Here is a 21,705-nt window from a genome sequence, read left to right as displayed (position 1 = left end):
CCCTGGGGGCCGCTTGAATGTGAGCGCGCGACGCCCCGATTGGCTAAATTCTATGCCAAATAACTCGGAAACGGAGCAACGTATCGAATTTCTTTCTTAATATTTATGTCTCAGTACAACCTGCCGTGTAACATCCCTACAAGCATTTCACACACTTTCTGACCACCATGTATATAGACCAAGTCGTCAGATCACATAATACTTGAAAATTTCTCTGCCTTCCTTGTTGTTTCCTATTTTTTAGTATTGCTTCATTTTTGTTCCTTTTCTTTTTGTCTGCCCATCATGTACCCAATTTACTATCTATTATCTACCTGTTCTTCCATTCATTTATAAAATAGCTCATGCTCGTGTATTGCCTTATTCTGAACCGGAATTATTGCATTCTTCTTTGACAGATGAAGAAATCATCAGGACATTGAAAGCTTGTGAACAGTATTAATGTTATCAGATGACAGTAAAAAATTCTCCCCTGAGGTAGCTTTTAAAAGCACCTCTTGGTCGTTAGATGTGAGTTTTGTGGCGGGGGGAGTAGCGGTTGTGTTTCTGGAGCAGGAGGAGCCTGCAGAATGTTGAATCGTCCTCATACAGTACGTGTTTCTCAGCTTGAAATAAGACAGGTGCGGCACAAGTGCGTTTGCAGCACGTTTACAGTCTATATCATACAGAGCGTGCACCTCTGCCTTAACTGCTAGCACAGCTCTCTCTTACGGCATATGTGGGCTACCTCAGACGCACAAACTAACAGTTTGTTTACGAAAGGGAATAAGAGTAAAATAGCTGTGTTTTACCTCTGTTGGTGATTTTCGAAGATGAGCAGAGGGATTGCACGCATCCATGGACTGCGCAGCGCATTATTGGTACAGGAACGCTACATATGATGCTTTACAATCCCTCCCATAAAATGCACATTTGTTCCCATTTTTGACCCACTAGCCATGTTGTTCTCTCGGTAGCGTTCACAGTACTGAATTTTTAGGGAATCAACGAGTAGACTACAATTTCGCGCAGTTGATGGCCCGTGTCCCTTGCCACGTCTAAGAAAACAATCAGTTACTCCTGTAGGGAGAGCCCTTATAAATATGGGTCTACACGCAAGGTCCTATTAAATTAAAGATTTAGAAAACAGCCAATGCATAAAATAGTATTTGCAGAAAGGAGGACGGCACCCCGCAACCTTTTAGCTGGTAACTGGCGACTACGCTACAGCGCAGTAAACAATTGTTATGTAAATATATACAAAGTGTATAAAAAAAGTGTCACATATTCTGACAGGACGGAGTGTTGCTAAAATTAGAAGAAAAATTATTACATATGTCCGGAATGCAATATATACTGAGACATGTGCTGCTTTACTGGTGACGGTTGTACACGTTACCAAGAGGATTAACAGGCGCTGTCTTTCAAGGATTTGTGAGTGATGAATTACCAACGCTATTGGAGAACGTCACTCTTGCTGAACAAGAATGACTGTGATTGACACGTTACGTGTCTCCACTCCATTTTCTACAGATAGTGCGACAGTATATCACCGGAACGTTTCATGGGCGGTGTATTGGTCGAGGAGGTTTGGAAGCGTAATCTCCCTATTCACCGGAACTGAATCCGTTGGATTTCTGGCTAAGGCTTTGGTGGATGCCTGACTCATCGACAGACTGCATACGCTACAGGGAAATGTGTCAAACGCGTGTGGCACCATCTCAATGGCGCCAGGTGTATTGAAAGAGAGCGCGAATCACTGCAAAGAAGGGGTGGAGGATGTCTCAGAATCGATGGTAATCACATGGAACACTACTTATAGTGTGTGCTTCTACGTAACAGACAGATGGGAATGATAGGACAGATTGGCCCAAATCTCAACAGGTGTTGATTTCCAGACATAACTATACGAACTTTCACTTCTAGTTTTGACCGATACTACCTCCTGACGGAATATATGAGAATTTTTTTTAAACAGCCTGCTGGCCATGTCTTTTACCTTGCAATGCCACACAGGGTTTAACGGCAAATGTGTCGTTACCTGTCAGTTAATTATAGCGAATTGTACAAAAAACGACGCGTTGTTGATAAATCTGGAAAGCACCAGTGACTTTAAACGGCAGACTTCTTAACAAGAAAATGCCAATATGAAAGCCTATAACCGCGGGTATCTCGTTCCCCTTTGTTTTATTATTACAAATCGAACCGAAAACAACTTCCTTTCGAAACACCCTCAATGTCCCATCGCTTTGAAACGGCACATATTCATAGCACATAAGTTAAAAAGTAAAAACAACCAAATACTGTGTGGCCGAGCGGTTCTAGACGCTTCAGTCCGGAACCGCGCTGCTGCTACGGTCGCAGGTTCGAATCCTGCCTCGGGCATGGATGTGTTTTGTGTCCTTAGGTTAGTTAGGTTTAAGTAGTTCTAGGGAACTGATGACCTCAGATGTTGTCCCATAGTGCTTAGAGCCTTAGAGCCATTAGAACCTTTTTAGTTTTGTTTTTTGTTACTGCAGTGACGATAGGTAAATAAATACTTGTAAACAAGCCCATAAACAGAGAGGAAATACACACCCGTTAAGCCCGTCCCACACTGAGTAAGATTCACTGCAGTCTTACTTGCCGGTTCCCTCCAGATCTCGTCGTCTGCTAACTGGCTGCTCTTGCAGGGAGCTCTGTGTTTCTCATGATAGGTCCGCTGCTGTTTTTCTTGAGAGGCCTAGACGCGTTCTCTGCAAGCTACCTGTGTTTTGGCCAGTAGGGAGTCCTGTTTGGCGACTGTCATCACAGCCTACAGGGCGGGACCTCTATTTTTGTACGCATTGACGGCAGTTTGAACAGTGGACGTTACAGTTCAGATGTGTTGCGACCTCTGGCTCTACCCTTCATTCGATCCCTGCGAAACCCTACATTTCAGCAGGATAATGCGCGACCACATGTTGCAGGTCCTGTACGGGCCTTTTTGGATACAGAAAATGTTCGACTGCTGTCCTGGCCAGCACATTCTCCAGATCTCTCTCCACTTGGAAACGTCTGGTCAGTGGTGGCCGAGCAACTGGCTCGTCACAATACGCCAGACAGTACTCTTGATGAACTGTGATATCGCGTTGAAGCTGCATGGGCAGCTGTACCTGTGCACGCCATCCAAGCTCTGTTTGACGCAATACCCAGGCGTATCAAGGCCGTTATTATGGCCAGAGGTGGTTGTTTTCGGTACTGATTTCTCAGGATCTATGCACCGAAATTGCGTGAAAATGTAGTCCCATGTCAGTTCTAGTATAACATATTTATTTGTCGAATGAATACCCACTTACCATCTGCATTTCTTCTCGGTGTAGCAATTTTAATGGCCAGTAGTGTATTTGTGGCGTAGAAGGCAATCTGGCATCTCACTGATGATATTCCTCTTTGTTGCGTCTGATACCCGTTCTCGGATGGGAATGATGCGCAACGTGAAATTCAACGTTGTGACGTCACAAAACCCGAGCAGCTGCACGTCCGCGTTCACTCTCGAGTTCCGTGTGATCAAAGACGGCCTCCCGCACGCCACCTGGCGGCCATGGATGGGCAGGCAGACAGGCAAGCGTTTGAGCCATGGCGAGGAGCGCCGCCTCTGCCGCCACAGACGGCTGCGTCTAATTCCGTCCGCGGCCGGGCCGAAAACAAAAGAAATCTCGCGCCGTCCATAAAATAAACATAATAGCGGATCTGCCCACTTGAAATAGTCTCGGTACTGCGCCCAGCTGCTGCCGCCAACACATCTCTCTCTCTCTCTCTCTCTCATTCTCTCTCTCTCTCTTCTCTTCACGATATTCAGAAACCGCTGCCAGAGTCTACACTTGACATTGTCGCACTCTGAACCTCCATTGACGTCTTGTTACAAAATAGGAGTATGTGGATGATGCGCTACAGTAGCTACACTGACTGATGAAAAAGTTAAGCACCTACGAGTGTTAACGATGCGGCTCAATTCCGTACACATACATATAAGGATAACACTTTATTAATAATTGTAATACAAAGTAATATCACCATTTACATTCTCAGCAAGTATACCTAGTCCTTTAATCCATACATGTATTTTTTCATCATTAGAAACTTTTCTACATGACCGGGTATGCAAAGTAAAATACATATTACTATAAACAAAACTAGGTCTACTCTGTGTCTTCGGCTCGATTCCACAGTGCCATGTCTTGTAGGCGATGACATCTCGGTCGGTGAATGATTCCAAAGCAGGTAGCGATGCGTTCTCACAGTGGACAATTGCGAGTGTAAACCACCCACTGCCGGCTGCTCCAGTTGCAACATCAAGTGAAAAATTAACTCGACATCCACGGAAAAAATTGGTCCATTAAGAATAAAAGACTATGCAGTCATTTACAAACTGGCATGCGTTGGCGACGATGACGATAAACACGTCGACGAGGCATAGTGCTTCAATGCTGTTGCAGATAGAGCTCACATTTTTTCACAAAAGCTACACTTTGCTCCGTCCCCATTCCCTCAGCCAATAGTTGCCTTTCCTGATCTTGGCAAGACTTTTAAAAATACTTGCTAATTTAATGAACGTGGAAATTTATTTACTTATTTATTTATTTTTTGAAGTTGTATGACACAGACATTCTTCTGTAGCAGAAATACCTTTCTGAATCTCCTTCCGGTATTATATATTAAAAGAAGAAACTGCTTAAGGTAATTCCTGCGGTTCTTAAAAGTTTTTACTGGAAGCAGAAAGATGTATTTTTCTAGCAAAAATTAAAAAGGGGTAAAGGAAACAAAAGCAAAATTCGGATTAGGTATTAAAATCCATGGAGAAGAAATAAAAACTTTGAGGTTCGCCGATGACATTGTAATTCTGTCAGCGACAGCAAAGGATTTTGGAAAGCTGTTGAACGGAATGGACAGTGTCTTGAAAGCAGGATATGAGACGAACATCAACAAAAGCAAAACGAGTATAATGGAATGTAGTCGAATTAAGTCGGGTGATGCTGAGGGAATTAGATTAGGAAATGAGACACTTAAAGCAGTAAAGGAGTTTTGCTATTTGGGGAGCAAAATAACTGATGATGGTCGAAGTAGAGAGGATATAAAATGTAGACTGGCAATGGCAAGCAAAGCGTTTCTGAAGAAGAGAAATTTGTTAACATCGAGTTTAGATTTTAGTGTCAGGAAGTTCGTTTCTGAAAGTTTTAGTATGAAGTGAGCCATGTATGGAAGAGAAACATGGACGATAAATAGTTTGGACAAGAAGAGAATAGAAGTTTTCGAAATTTGGTGCTGCAGAAGAATGCTGAAGATCAGATGGGTAGATCACATAACTAACGAAGAGGTATTGAATAGAATTAGGGAGAAGAGGAGTTTGTGGCACAACTTGACTAGAAGAAGGTATCGGTTGGTAGGAGATGTTCTGAGGCATCAAGGTATCACCAATTTAGTATTGGAGGGCAGCGAGTGTGGAGGGTAAAAATCGTAGAGGGAGACCAAGAGATGAATACACTAAGCAGATTCTGAAGGATGTAGGTTGCTGTAGGTACTGGGAGATGAAGAAGCTTGCGCACAGGATAGAGTAGCATGGGGAGCTGCATCAAACCAGTCTCAGGACTGAAGACCACAACAACAACAGAAAGAATAATAATAATATACAATATCTGGTATTTTTTTAGTTTAAGAATGGAACATTTAAATTCTATAATTCAAAAATTATGTCATTCCCATCGTAAAAAGTGGGAGAAAAATACAAAAAATACAAAAATACAAAAAGTCCTGTGTTACATATGAAGAAAACATTAAGTAGTTAAATTTGTCACGAGAGTAGCTGAAAATTGTTAAAAATGATCAACATTTTTATGTATGCAACTAAATAGGAAAACAAACTGGCATGTGCTGTTAAATCTCTAGTCTGATATCATACTTTTCAAAAAACTGCCATCAGTTTCACCTACATCTACAACATTCAGTATATTGATAGTAAATTTCTGGAGACTTTGGCTAACCTGTTTCATCCTAAACGTAATTTTACACGAGACCACTGTACAACAAATAAATATGAATTCTTCTATCTTTCTTGCTACACCGTTTGTTCTGTTTTACTTTAGAATTTTCAGTAGTTTCATAAACAGCATCATACACGTGTTCATTCAAGTGTCTGAGAGGCTCCAAGGCATCTATTTGGTTCTCCCAGTGGGTATCTCTGAGAAGTTTTACACTCAGATTAAGTAATTTTTTCTTAAAAATCCCATCAGTAGGTGTATGCAGAAAAGAAACTAGACGTCTAGCAGGGTACTGAAAAATTTGGTGGCATCAGGCTCCATCGTTCACAAAGTCAAACGAATTAGCTCTACATGGAACAATAATTCCTCAAGGATTAAGGTCTTTAATTCGTCTTGAACTCCTATATTTTTCCTTTTCACGTTCAAACCGTTATCATATCCTTGGCCATATTTTTCAAATGCGTCTGCCGTCTTACCATATCGCTTAGATATTCATCCGAAGCTGTACTGAGAAAATCTTAAAAACCCTGCCCCCCTGGCTGGACTGCCCCCCGCCCCCTCCCCAATAAAACGATGTTTCTGCAATTTTTCTACAGAGTTTTTGCAAATCTAGCAAAACCATATCGATGAAAAATATTGCACACAATAAATTAAGAGTGTAACAGCAGTAAATAAATTCTATGAACTGAAACAATTGAAAGTAAAACAAAATCGATATCTTGTTGGCTATGGTACCTACTGTACGTTTGTTTTAGTATGAAGTATAATAAAGAACAGCTTTTATTTGCTCCTGCATGAATTGTTAATTAGAAATAAAACGGGCTAGAATTGAGAGCTGGGAAAATATGCCTTTCCAGGAACTGGGTTTTTATTACAATTTTACTTTGCATTCCCTTCTTTTAGCGAAGCAAACTTATCGATTAAGTAATTGAAATCAGGTTTAGCTGCTGTATCGTAATCGACAAGATAGAGGGCCTGCTTTCACCCACACTGCACCTTAAGTAGTTTTTTATCAGTCTTTAATTGACTGGAACTGCGTTTTCGAAGCGCTGCAGTTTCAGGCAGCCAAAACGTAACTGACAGGAAAATTACTGGCTCGAGGGCAGGTAAGCTACACATCCCTCCACGTTTTTGCTCGCTTCCTTTGCCGCCGCAGTCGGCTCGGCAGAAACCCGCAAAAATCGAAGTTTTCGGCCAAGTAGCATATTTACTTCCGCACACGCTCTCCGACCTCTGAAAATCTGCAAAACCTCCCTTTTTTATATACTGCCGCCATTTGACTATAATAATTTTTATTTTATTGTTGTACGATCCAGATTCTGGCCTTAGGCCATTTTCAAGTACAAAAACTGAAATAAACAATAATAGAATAAATCACAAAACAATTTCCAGACCATATAGCATAGCTCGTGCTGTTATATAAAACTGTTAATCAATAAACAGATATACGACATACTACTGTGTGTGAACACCTGACGTCGAAATAGATGAAAGGATCTTCAGAAGATCGCCTGAGAGATATCACAGTCTGGACAATGGAGCCTGTGCTGTGTTAGGGAACAAAGTGGCTGAACTGTTTATTTTCCATAATAATTACATTATTTTTGCATACACTGATAGTGTGCGGGCAGTATATCGCGGCAGTCGACCGCAACTGTAAACAAACGAGAACGTAGTGTGAGGAGCGGTGCGAGGGAATAAAGCGCTGCCTCTATCCCGCCCGAAGGGCTGCCATGCTACGCCCGCATTCTGTGCTTCCACGGAAGCAGAGCTCAGATAACGGCCACAGGGATAATTCATTCGTTTTGTTGTGATGAGAGTCGCATTCGAATCCCTTTATGCACCAGGATTAGTCTCTTCACTCATTTCTAAATAAGAAAAAGAAAGCAAGCAATCTACAACACACTGAGCAAATTGGAGTACACAAAGAATATTAAAGTCAGTTTAGTGAGTCACGACTGCAGAATACTGACGAGCTACGGATGAATGTAAGAGTTGACTCCAAATGGGTCACATAAAAGATATTAGGATTTTGGTTTACGGCGTTTATAACACAGAAAAAGCAAATAAACGACAAAGAAAACTAAACGTACACTTCACAATTTGTGTCGTACATCTTATGAATCAGATACTATTTATAGCTGAAATATCAGTTTTCTAGTGCTGCAAATACAAGAGGACAGATGTTTCATCGCCTGCTCAGTTCCGACAAGCGATTGGAACCGTCGGTAGAAGAAATACGATTGGTCAGTAAGGATCTGCATTGCTATTGGCGGGCCGGCCGGAATGGCCGAGCGGTTCTAGGTGCTTCAGTCTGGAGCCGCGCGACCGCTACGGTCGCAGGTTCGAATCCTGCCTCGGGCATGGATGTGTGTGATGTCCTTAGGTTAGTTAGGTTTCAGTAGTTCTAAGTTCTAGGGGACTGATGACCTCGGAGTCCCATAGTGCTCAGAGCCATTTGAACCATTTTTTTGCTACTGGCGGACGATGTGCCTTCACTGAAGAGCAGCGTGAAGCTCACACACAGTGTAGAAGGGGAGAATATGACGGCGAGTATATTCGAAATAGTGGAAGCGAAGACAGGAGAGCGACACCTTTTTCTCCCCGTTACGCCACTAGCCACGCTGGCGCGGGTGCACGCCAGTAAGGTAATGGCGGCCTTGCGGCGACCTCCGCTGGCTGCGGCGCGCCTCTCAAGGTCGCGCGGCGCAAGCTGACCCGCGGGTTTCCTGGCCCACCGCAAGCCTTTTGCCGCGTCATCGCTATTTCGCGTGTAGCCAATAACGCCGCGCCGGCAGCGTAAAAACTAGCGCCAGAGATTTCAGCTGACCTCACTCCTACTTCCATCGCATGTACTCATGAAGCCAGCTAGTTTCCCTCGAGTGATTTAAGTCATATCTACAGAACAGGTAGCTTCAAGTGATTAAAAGGAGTTTGCCATTTCATCTAACTGGGGTGAAATTACATCAGGTGTTCAACAAGGTTCGATCATGGGTCTCCTCCTGTTCTTGATATATGTGAATGACCTCCCTCCATATGTGAAACAATATGCTGAACTGACACTTATTTATTATTTATTGTATGGCAATACAGGCACATAAGAAACAAACAGACAAATCATTAATATAACAAACGTTAATAATTGCAAACCAACATTACTAATATAACAAAGTTTACGGACTACAAACAAACATCAAGTCTATTAATATAATATATCAACTCTGGAGTTGCGAGCAGGAAGTCGTGGGGGCTCCCATTATAGGCTCTTGAGGAACACTCTTCAACAATGTGGCTGGTGGTCTGACTTTCTCCGCAGTCACACTGAGGGGATGGTATTTTACCCCATTTATACAGGGAGTAAGCACATCTGTCATGACGAGTTCTAATCCTCTTTAGAGTGGACCACGTTTTGCGTGGTAGGTCAAAACCAGGTGGCCTTTGTGTGATGCAAGGCATGTTATGATTTTGCCATGCGTTCCACTTTTCAGACCATGCGTTTGTGATACTGAAACCTTCTTGTACACAGTTACACATGCACCCTGGGTAATGAACGAACACATACTGGCAGTCAGATAATCTGAGGATCTCCTGAACTGACACTGTTTGCTGATGATACAAGCATAATTATTAATCCAGTAAAAGAAAGTCCGATAGAAAATTATGCAAATAAAGTATTTGAAAAAGTTATTAATTGGTTTTCTGCGAATGGGCTGGCTCTGAACTTTGAAAAAACACAGTACATCCAATTTTCTGCTGAAAAAAGTATATTTCCTTCAATAAACATAACACAGCAAAAGAAGTCAGTAGCCAGGGTAGAGCATACTAAGTTTTTGGGTGTACATATAGACGAGAATCTTAATTGGAAAAATCATATTTTGGATCTCCTAAAGCGACGAGTTTCAGCAACTTTAGCAATCAGAATAATTGCCAATTTTGAAGATGTAGAAATTAGTAAGCTAACATACTTTGAATACTTCCACTCTCTGATGTCATTCGGGATAATATTCTGGGGCAACTCAACACTTAGGCAAAAGGTATTTGCTGCTCAAAAGAAAGTAGTTAGAATAATGTGTGGGATTCATAGTTGCACATCTTGTAGGCATCCGTTTAATAGGTTAGGAATTCTTACAACTACTTCACAGTACATCTACTCAGTAATGAAATTTTTTCTCAGCAACATGGACCAGTTTAAAATCAACAGCGACATTCATGATTACAATATCAGAAAAAAGAAAGATCTAAACTATCCTTTCCTTAACCTATCTTTGGCACAGAAAGGGGTAAAATTTGCAGCTATAAAACTTTTTGCTGAATTACCAGATGAAATAAAATATCTGACAGATACCAGTAATAGTTTCAAACACAGATTGAAATCATACCTCATTGACAACTCCTCTCCCATAGATGAATTCTTGAATATGAGTAAATAAATCTGGAGAAATAATATATGCATTTTGTGCCATTTAAGGGAATGGGATAGATAATAGAAATATCTAGGTATAACACTACAATGTTTAAAAAAAAAAAAAAAAAAAAAACTTGTTTCCTGTGCGCATTTCTTGTGCATTTGTCACGTTCCACATCATAACGGTTTTACCGTGCTATTGATCAATGGAGCACGTAACTAACTAACTATATTCTTTTGCTTTGAACAGGTACCAGGGCTGCAATTAAGGCCCTTTTCAACTAGCGATTTTCTTGTCTCAGTTAACCACTCGTGACAAGCGAGTTTACCGTAGCACCCCTACCATTTTGCTCCTGGAGTGAGTCTCGACCTCACGTCGCATCTGTGTCATAGTTGCGTGTACTGTGAGTGTTGACTGTTGTACAGTTCGCCACCCAAATAGCACAAATTAGGTTATGAGGAACCATCCTTTTTACAAGAAAATCAAAATACAGTAACAGAATGCAGGAATGAGCAATGGCAGTAGAGTTTATTAATGACCAAAGCAAAGTTCATAGTGGATGGTCTTGACAAAGGTCGTGTGGTTAACTCGCCACAATAGGGAACATCAACACTATTATCCGCTTGAGAAGACGTATACTTACAAACACATCTAACAAATAACATGAAAATTATTTTTCTTTCGAAACAGATCTGAATTTTCACAGTTGTATTTGAAACGTTTATTTATTTACGCTTTTATTTATGCACAGTGAAGCCTTTTTTGTCCAGAAGTCGTAAAATGTAAATACCATTTTGCTTTAAGATATTTCGTCTTCTTTGTGGGAGAACGCTAGTAGGAAAAATACCAGGCCCTCACACAGTCTTTGCAGTCACGAAAACGAAGTGACCTACAAAATAAATAGTAAAATTATATGAAGCCCATTACTATAGTAGGTGAGAATGGGTTAACTTACAATGTTAGCAGGCAGTGCCTCAGTGTACTGTTTCTGTGCATGCATCCACTCTTGGCTAGGTCAGTTGATCACTGTCCCACATGTGAAGTGGTTTGTGGCTGGTTTACATTCAAGCACATGACATGCACCCACAGTGAGTAGTCGATATCAATGAAAAAGCTGATTGCTTAAGGTCTTTGCACGCTGCCCAGGAGCCTGCACCAGGAAAATGTAAAATAGGAAAATTAGTTCTCATAATATTTTGATACGGTATCTTGTACAGCAGTAGAGTTTTTATATGTAATTATTTTGTATGGACTTATTCAGATAAATTTTTCAGTGGACAGCTGATATCAATTGAATCCGCATTCATCTCTCAAAACCACACCCCGCCCACATCAAATCCCCAGTGGTGCGTGGTAAAATGTGTGGTTGGTGAGATTGTAAAAAATTTAGAAGAATAGTCAGTGGAATTTTGCCACTTTGAAACTGCATTAAAAGTTGCTTCATTAGTAGAAAGTGCAGAGGCAAACCAATTAGACAGTAAGATTATGTGAAACATCCATTTTAATGCCAATTTTTTGGGAAAGTGTTGTATTTGAATTAAATAGAAATAAATTTGCTTGGTTGTTATATTTCTTTTACTATGTGGCATTTCTCTAACAAAAGTTTTCTTATACAGTATGTTAATTTAAGTTACCAGTTTTAAATGCCAGCATAGCAGTTCCTTCCACTTTAGCACAACAAAGCATACAAAAAATGATGCATTTTGAATAGATCTGCAATGCGATATATCACTGAAACTGCATATTTTTTAATACACAAGAATTAATATGTAAACCAGCAGATATGGTGTATTACCTTTACCAACACTGATACTGGCATGGCGGCTGCTCGGTTTGCTGGTGTTGGCAGTCAGAGTGCAGAGAGCATAGTAATTTAACTCATGCTAGTGTCACTCTCACCAATTTAAGTTGTGATATTAGGTCCAAATTTAATCACAACCTGAGTCATGTGTCCTGTACTGTGATTAGCTAACTATGTTACGTATCCTGTGCTGTGACTGGTTGACAGAAGTAAACCAAGCAGCCACCATGTTGATTTCATAGTTTGTGAAGCTAACATACCAGCAACAACTTCCACTGTATGTGTATGCTGAAGTAGTGTATCTTTTATCTGCAGGTTGAGTACGAATGCCCAGTGGAGCAACCATTCTTTGTATACGGACAAGGTTGGGCATCGTGTTCTCCAGAGAGAACTATGCAGCGTTACGGGCTCAAATGTCATCGTCTTCAAGTTGGAGATGTTTGCATATCTCTAACACCACGGAGCCCGCCACACCATTCCCAGCAACATAAGAAGCAGCAACAGCATCAGCAGCAGCAGCAGCAGCAGCAACACCATCAACAACAAATGCAACTGCAGCAGCAGTTGCAGCAGAGACAGCAGCAGCAACAACACCAGCAGCAACAACAGCAGCAGCAGCAACAACAACAACAACAACACCAGCAGCAGCAGCAGCAGCAACAGCAACACCAGCAACAACACATTCAGCAACTACATCAACAACAATCACATCCTAGGAAAAGACGGTGGTCAGCACCAGATCAGTTTCATGAAGACAATCCTCCCAAGTTTCAACAACGGACAAAGGAATGATTTATCCAGCTTAACTGTCTGTTACTATCTGTCACACTATTTTGAAGTGGATATGCAGGCTTGAAGTGATAATAAAAGCCATACAGCATTCATGGTGCTTGACGTAAAATGTACTTTTCCATATTGTAGTGGTGTCATGGTATCACTGGTTTGCAATACTTGTGTTAAAACAAGAAGGATTGAAGGAAATGAGGGTTTCAAATGAGATATTTTATGTTGTGGTTCACATTTGTAAAAGAAATGTTGTTGGGCCAGAAAATGACAGCTTTTATGTGTTGGCTGTGTCAGTGTAGTGTTTTCAATTGGCATTTGTGCACAAAGTTTACTGCAGAGCTTCTGAACTGCATGTGTGTACTAGGTGCTGTGATACAAGATTACTCTATATTAAGAAATATTGTACATTTAAGAGATAAAACAAACTGATAATAGAACACTGCACAACTGAACTAAAATAATTTGACATTTGCAGAAGAAGTCACTAAAAGTGATTGACGATCCATTGAGGACACCAGAAAAGGTGTTGTGCAGTGTGTGTCGTGTTAGCCATTTCACGTTTTGAGAATGTGCTTCTCCATATGTGTATTTTTCAATTAGCTGTAGCTTGCCTGTCCTTTAAGACTGCTGTGATAATGTCTCAAATTTTGACAGAGGGATGTTTTCATTATCTCATTTGAAAACAAAGCGTATTCTTTTGTCTCATTCTTCATACTTCATATATTCTGGGGGTGAGAATGGTGCTACAGATTTTTATATGAGAACATACAAATTAACTGATTAACTAAATTTCCTTACATCATTAGTTAATTGTGGAATGATGTGAAGTTATCTGTTGTGGAAGTGCCTCAGTAAACACACAGGGAATTTGTTAGGAAATGTACCAGATTGATTCAGACATGAGTTTTAAACCATTCCGTGAATTTTACCACAGACATCTACAGTGCTGAAAGAAAGATTATATTTTTCCTGTGACACATTTTCAGCTATAAATTATATGAGATATGGGTCCAGCTGGTGTATCTGACGTTATTTGTAGTGACTTTGTCTTTCTCACTTATTTTAGTGGAAATTTTCTGAGTGGAGTCTTGCAGCTCTTAAGATCTTCTCATTTCAGTACCAGCAAATATTCTGCATTGGCTAAAACATATTATTTATTTTAAAAAAGAAATTGTGTGCAGTCACTATACAGATTTGCAATTTTATGCTGGATGTGGACGTATTTGTCAACAGTTTCTCATCATGCTCCATGGTTAATTTCTAATGAAAAGGATAAATAGAAATCATAATTTCAGTGTCTAACACAAAGTAGGACATAAAGTCGCTGAATATTATTCAAACAAGTACATGCATATAACTCCATTTATGGCCTTATTATGTGGGAATTGCTCATTTACCTTCATTTGTACAACGACAATCATGTGGCTGCCACATAACAAAGACAATGTATGCAACTGATATGTCCCGTTGTACCTCACAGGGTGACACATGAAATGATGAACCATTTCTGTGTGATTAGCTTTAACTGTTCTCATGAGTATCAAGTTACATATTGCATAAATGTACAAATTCCACAAACTTTTACACACAGAAACATTGCAGTTTTGGTGTTTATGAAGACCACATTCATTATGAACATTGTTTTGTCCCAATTTTGTCCAGTTTGGATAAAAATAATCCAGAAACTATGCTTTTTATCTTGCAATCATAACCATTTGTTAAGTTGTTTTTTCTGCGTTTTCCACCTGTCATTGTCCTCATTATTATGGTGGAAACAGACCTTGTCAGGAAATTTTATCGACAATATTTTCTTTATGGTGTAATTCGGGAACAAAATAGCAAATTCTGTCTATATGTGAGAGATTTTGCCATACTCTTGTATATTTGCATAAATTAACAGTAGTACAAAATGTTTGATGAGTAAAGTGATGGAACATTCAAATTTCAATGGAGACCCTTCAAGTAAACTTGTCAGACCTGTCTTGTTGTATAATCTCACTGTTTCCATTTCAATAAATGAGAAACATGCTTCCACTTTAACACTTTTTCCTCATTTCTGTTGAAAAGTGTGCCACGTTTACAGTGAAAGTGAATTAGCTAGAAACTGAGGTACTTACTTTTACTACATTTCAACTACAAGGTATCATTTACAGCCACCTGTATGAAAAGTTCTGTGCCTCCATTTAGGATGACTTTTCAGACACGTATTGTAGTATCAGAGTAACTTAAACAAACTGTTTCCATTATAGAGACCAGAAAATTGAATGAAACCTTTGGGTTCAGAATTTTTTGTGCCATCCTGCACCATTCACCTGAACTGTCTGTTAATGTGGAACTGTCTCTTAATGTGAACAACTATATTATTTTGCTCAGTGATAATCTAAATACAGGCAGGGCTGACAGCACAGAGCAAATAATGTTACATGCTATGGAAAACAAGTAAATGTACATTATATCTAGAAAAGCTGTTTTGTCATCATCAACTGGTCAGAAAGTTGCCATAAAATAGTATTTTGAAGTATGTGAAGCGTGTTGGATATCGGCATTGTCTAATTGAATTGTCAATAATTTTGCATTGCTCTATTTCCATAGTTTTTCAAAAAAAAATTGCATAACTTTCATATTTACTAGTCAGTAGAGATGAGAGATGAGATACAGTCCGTTAGCATTGTCAAAATGTTCCTAAAAACAAACATGATGTAATTTTGTCCCCTTATGTGGTCGTAATGTTTGAAGAAATTTTTAACTTCCAATATTCAAGGAAGAGCTTTATTGTAGTACATTATGACCTAACATGGAGCTGGTAATGGTCATTACCGTTTATAATGGATTTACAGAAGCTATGTGAAGTCTGTGAGAAGGAAGGTATTTTTACATTAATGTGGTAATATTGAGGAGATGCAGTTTGATTTAAAAACTTGTATGCAAAATTTATCTGGTGTAAGAATATTAAAATCTGGTACCTGTCACTGTTAGTAAATGCAGTCCAAAGAAATGTGTAGAAATTCTATACAACTGGTCCTCTCTTGTATGTTGTAGTTTATTGTATAAAAATAAGTATGTCAATCAAAATAAGCCTCCTGTTATTATTTTATATTCCGTACTTACAATACGGTGTTCATTTTCTTTTCTTCCTTGTTTTTTTCATTTCTTTCACCATCCATAAACACATAGTTTGACCAACAGTGAAAGTGGTGTAATATGCAAAAGTAAATATTTGATTTACATACGAATTAAATAACTAAGAACTATGAATTGCATCAAATACACACTCTTCTTAAATATTAATAATCATATGCATGATTATGAAAGAATAACATCAAGAAGCTGTAAAAATATATCTCTATTTGCTTCATTATTCTGACACCTATGACAACAAAGCATCAGATGTGATATTGTAAACTTGTCCACCTTATTATCAAATCAAGTAACTGAATTGTGCCATACTTTGTGCCAGGTAAATATGTTTCTGAAAGATTGAATTTATAGCTTATGTGCCAGATGCCTATTTCCCGATTTAGTTCTTTCTGTCGAGACACGGTTCACATACAAAAATTTCAGATTACCTCACAATTGCACATTCGTGTTCCTAAGTACAGATTTCTGTAACAGAAAGAGGCCATTGGATTTTGTTGCTAAGAGTGCATAGTTTTACCTATATAAAAACTTGCAAAAATATATGAATCCAGATCTAAACCATGTTACAAATAAAAGTATAATGCATATTTTAAAACCTGTATTTTGTTAAATGAAGTGAGTAACTATAGTATCGTACCATAATTAAAATATTCTTTCTGTAATCATGGTATTGTTTAATGAAAATGTTAATGTTAAAAGAGATGTTAATTATACTTTAAGCAAAGATCTCTGTTGTCAAATATGTTAAAGCTGACAATCGTGGAATCTGTTAATCTTTATAGTTTGATAATGTGTTATGTGTGAAAGTTGAATTTTTATACAGAGAATGAAAGTGCCTTGTATATACTTCATGCCCAGTGTTTTCAGTGTAATTATGTATTGTTGAATGAAATAGACATGTAAATATTGATGTGTGTATGCTCAAGCCAGCATGGGTTTGTATATTCTTGTGTGAGTGTGAATCGAGAGGAGGGTATATGGCCCTGGACCCTCTTTATTTTGTGTTCCTCTCTTACCCGTGTGTGTGTGTGTGTGTGTGTGTGTGTGTGTGTGTGTGTGTGTGTGTGTGTGTGTGGACGAGTGCACTTGTTGTGGAACACACCCACGTACTTGTTGGGTGTGTGATATGTGGTTATAGATATTTTTGCTTTCACGCTTTTATATGAATATCTGTGTTAGTTGCTTGAATGTGTTACTGGACATGCATGAATATACTTATTTGTATACACAAATGTCTGTACATTGAGAATATAGCAGCAACATTTAAATTTTATAGTGCCATGTTTTTCTTTTCTATACCTTGTCAGTTATATGTTAATTTTATTTTCCATCAAGCTGCTGTTAATAAAATAAGACCTAAATGTTAAACCTGTGTATATATCTTCTGTCCACAACCACATCAACCTACCAAAATACTACCTTAGTACTTGTAAAATATTAAATTATAGTCAGAGAAATTACATGCACATGAGGTTGGAATGACAAACTTCTGAAACAAGTCCACATTTCCCACTTTGAATTTCTAGTATGTTATTAGCTAAGAGAAAATAGCTAAGAGAAAAGAAAACCAGTCTTGAAGAGATTTTAGACATACCACTAGATCAGTTAGAGTACAAGGGGAGAAGGAAGTAGGGACGCAATGGAGAATCTATATCAGTGTAGCTGACAGTGAGTAAAAGCCGCATGTTCTGAATACAAGTCTTAACCATTGCAAGCCATCCTCATTGTTAGATTATAGAAGAACAAACTGTTTAGTCAATTTTATTGCCATAATTTTTCATCTTTAAACAAGTTGCATCAATAACAATCTAAGCACAATATGAACAAATTGTATCTGTTAGCAGTTGCTATGACACATATTTATTAATCAAAACTGAATTTCAAGAGCCACAGTTGCTCAGCAATTGTTTTTCATTACTATTGGGTTGGTGCTTAAGTCTGTCGAGTTTTCCATAAATAATAAACATAACAGATTCACACAACAGAGGCTTTAGTCATCTATAGTCCATTCTCCTTCATTGTTTATAGTAGTCTGCCAACTGTGAAGTAACTTCCCACTTCTGTGACTCTGGAAATCAAGTGATTTTGATGCAAAGAACACATTGAGCCATTTTCAGAGTGCATTTTCACCCAGAAAGGAAGTTCCTTGGAGGCTGTTTGATATAGAACGGAAAGATGAAAATCTGAGGGGCCAAGATGAGATGAATAATGTGGGTGCACAATGACTTCCAAGCTCCTGTACTGTGTTGTCCAGCAGGATGCAGGAGGACATTATCATGGAGTAGCTTCACTTCATGCAGTCCTCCTGGTCATGGTTCTTATATTGTGTCTGTGAGATGTCTCAGTTGTTGGCAATAAATGTCAGAAGTGATGATTGCACCTCGGGGAATCAATTTTTAGTACACCACACTGCCACTGTTCCATCCAATGCATAACATTATCTTTTGTGAGTGGGCGTAGGTCTTTGTTTGTGCTCAACCATTCCTTTCTTTTCCTTATATTATCATAAAAACACCATTCCTCTTCACCAGAAATGATACAGGATGGGAATGGTTGGTGTTGTTCACAAGCCAGTTGATGTTGAGCAAGCAGAGGTTGACAAATGACAACCTGCTGATTTTTGTGATTTTGACTTAGAGCATACAGTACAAATACACCCGATTCTTGAACCTTCCCCATTGCATGTAATTGTTGGACGATTGCGGAATGATCACAGTTCATCATATTTGCCAGTTCTCGAGTACATTGATGTGGATCATGGTGGATTAATGTATTTGAACAATCTTCATCTAACTTTGAAAGTCTTCCTGAACGTGCAGAGCCCCTAATGTCAAAACTACCCTTCTTAAAACAAGAAAACTGCTTTCCTGCAGGTGCTTATCTCATACACGGCGCAAATCTTTCTGGGTGCCGCCTCTAGCATCACCCCATTATTGTACTCAGACAGAAGACTAAATCATAAATGTTTTGATTTCTTGATTTGGCAGTCCATTTTCTAGTGTTTGCAATTCCACTCACTATCTTCAAATATAATATATAAACTCAAACAGCAATTGTGAAATAAAAATGACAATAAATAAATAAACAACTGGAATACGAACATACAAAACAAAAATGCTATGAACATATGCACCAACATAATACATTTTTGGCTATAATAACAACAAATAAACAGTGTCAATGGAAAAATTTTTAATCTCTCTGTCGTTTATAAAGCATTTGTGTGGTTTGAGACAGAACATGTTGCACCAGACCTTTAATAATTTATTGCAGAGAACTTGAAAATTAAAACTTCGTGGTTATGACAGTGTTATGGTGCCAGCTGTGATATGGAGATCACTCTGCAAGCATAGAGAAACTTAAGCTATTTTCATGCTCCATAGACCATGTTGTTATGCTATGGAACAAGTCATTTTTGCATTTATGATACAAGGAGTAGAAGTAGTTTTCAAGCAGATAATATTTAAGTTTGTGTTTGAAGTCAATTTTATTGTCTGTTGAACTCCTCACCTCTCTGGGAAAGGAGTCAAAGATTTTATGGCTGAAACCTTACTCCTTCCATGTGCCTCACTGAGGCTGTGGAATGGGTAATGTAAGTCATACCTTCTTGTATTATAATAATGAATGTTATTGTTGTCTTTGAATTGTGATTGATTATTGACAACAGACTTCATAATGGAATAAATGTTATAAGTGTACAAATATGCATGTAGTAAATACCCCATAATATCTCCACTATACACTTCTGTGCAATGAACACTGTTCCCCAATGACAAGGTACCCCAAAATGCAGTGCCATACTACATTAGTGAATGAAAATAGGAAAAGTAGTTCGAACTTGATACATCTCCAAGGAGATGAGGCTTAGTTTATCTTATCTTACACATCTTTGAAAGACCAGGAGAGGTAAAAAATCATGGTGGCATGTTAACATCTCAAAGGTAGGCACCTGTGATGTATAAGTGCTGATGTTACCCCAAAATAATAATTAGTTTCAGAGGTAGTTTGGAAACTTACATAACTATTTGCTGCACAGCTGAGCAACCAGTGTTCGCTGGATAAAAAATAGAGAGGATTGGAAATTATGCAGAAGTAGCCCTTGTTATGATGTCATCTGCTCTGACAGCACAATGCCTCAATCTGAGATTTTGGTCTGCATGCTTCCCAGTGTTTCCAAGCTGACTCAATTGTCAGATATGCCCCCATGAAAATTGTGTTTGCTGCTGAAAACTACTAGACTCCGTCTCAACAGCCACACCAAGATGCTAATAAACTGTCACTGCAGAAGTTTTTTTAGTCTCTCTGAAGTTTTGTAGGTTAGGTGGTCCTGCACCAGGCTGTACTTGTTTCAAAGACATGTGATTCTGACATTAAATCTTATTTTACTGTTTCAATAGCGCATGACAAAGAAAAGTCGCTGTCGAATATGAAACTGTAATTGGGACATTTCCTTGTGATGGTCATTCCGAAATTCAAAGTGCACATAAGTTTCTTGAGTGATTATATTTTTAAAATGTATATTCTATTCACTACATGACCTTGCATTATACTTCTTTCAGGGAATACTGGCACAATAGATGAAAATCCTGTCTGACACTTCTGGAGTGATAGCAGTCTATAAGGTACTGCTGCTTAATGCCCATAATTTTTATAATCCGTGAAGAGGAGACCCTGAAGTATTAGTAAAAGAAGAAATGCCCCGTCATATGAATCAATTCAAAGCTTTGTAATCAACTTCTGAAGCATTCACAAAAAGAGTCTCACAGTTTGAAGTAGTCCTAAAAATCTTTGAAGCTCATATACTACTACATGTAAAGCTGGATAAACCCCAAAATTGATGGCAGTGACATTATCAGGGTCAAATCGAAGTGTATATTGAATGGATGGGCTAACAGGAAAGGCAGATGTGTATTTGTCGCAGTGACAAGTCACTCATATCCACTGAAGTAGAAACAGAAGTTGCATACGAAATTGTTATAGTATAGAATCTTTATTGTCACATAACATGTTATATACAATCATTTGACTGAAACATTGGAGGCTGTTCAATGAAAAATTATGTTAAATGAAATGACAAGTTTACTGTTACCAGTCACTGTTTATTTATCTCCACGATGTGTTTCAAAGGTTTCAATCTCTATCATCAGTTGCATTTACATTTGTGAGTATGGCATTTGTGTGTGTGTTGTGTTTTAATTTTTTGGAGGAACTTGTAGCACTGTCTCCAGTGGTTACGGGTTCTTTCATAACACATCACATGTATACTGTCATATTTTGTAAACACATAAAATAAAGATTCCAGGATTTGCAAGTGGGAAGGCGCCGGTAGACAGGCACTGTGTATGTGCTGATGGATATGTGTGTGTGTGCGAGTGTACACCTGTCCTTTTTTCCCCCTAGGGTAAGTCTTTCCACTCCCTGGATTGGAATGACTCCTTACCCTCTCCCTTAAAACACACATCCTTTCGTCTTTCCCTCTCCTTCTCTCTTTCCTGAAGAAGCAACCGTCGGTTGCGAAAGCTAGAAATACTGTGTGTGTGTTTGTGTGTTTTATTTATTGTGCCTATCTACCGGCGCTTTCCCGCTTGGTAAGTCTTGG

The 21,705-nt window shown here is 38.9% G+C and overlaps 1 protein-coding gene across 1 annotated transcript in view; it reads left to right on the top strand.

Moving 5' to 3' along the window:
- The window catches only part of LOC126354238 (uncharacterized), a 648,883-nt gene extending 631,409 nt beyond the window's left edge, over positions 1-17,474 (top strand). Inside the window, exon 8 of the mRNA XM_050003736.1 lies at positions 12,498-17,474. Within this exon, the coding sequence (XP_049859693.1) occupies positions 12,498-12,974 (477 nt within the window). The 3' untranslated portion in view covers positions 12,975-17,474. The remainder of the gene's footprint in view (positions 1-12,497) is intronic.
- Positions 17,475-21,705: the final 4,231 nt, after the last annotated feature.

This window comes from Schistocerca gregaria, chromosome 3, assembly GCF_023897955.1.
Source record: "Schistocerca gregaria isolate iqSchGreg1 chromosome 3, iqSchGreg1.2, whole genome shotgun sequence".
Classification (NCBI taxonomy): Eukaryota; Metazoa; Arthropoda; class Insecta; order Orthoptera; family Acrididae; genus Schistocerca; species Schistocerca gregaria.
This window is presented reverse-complemented; position numbering and strand designations above follow the sequence as displayed.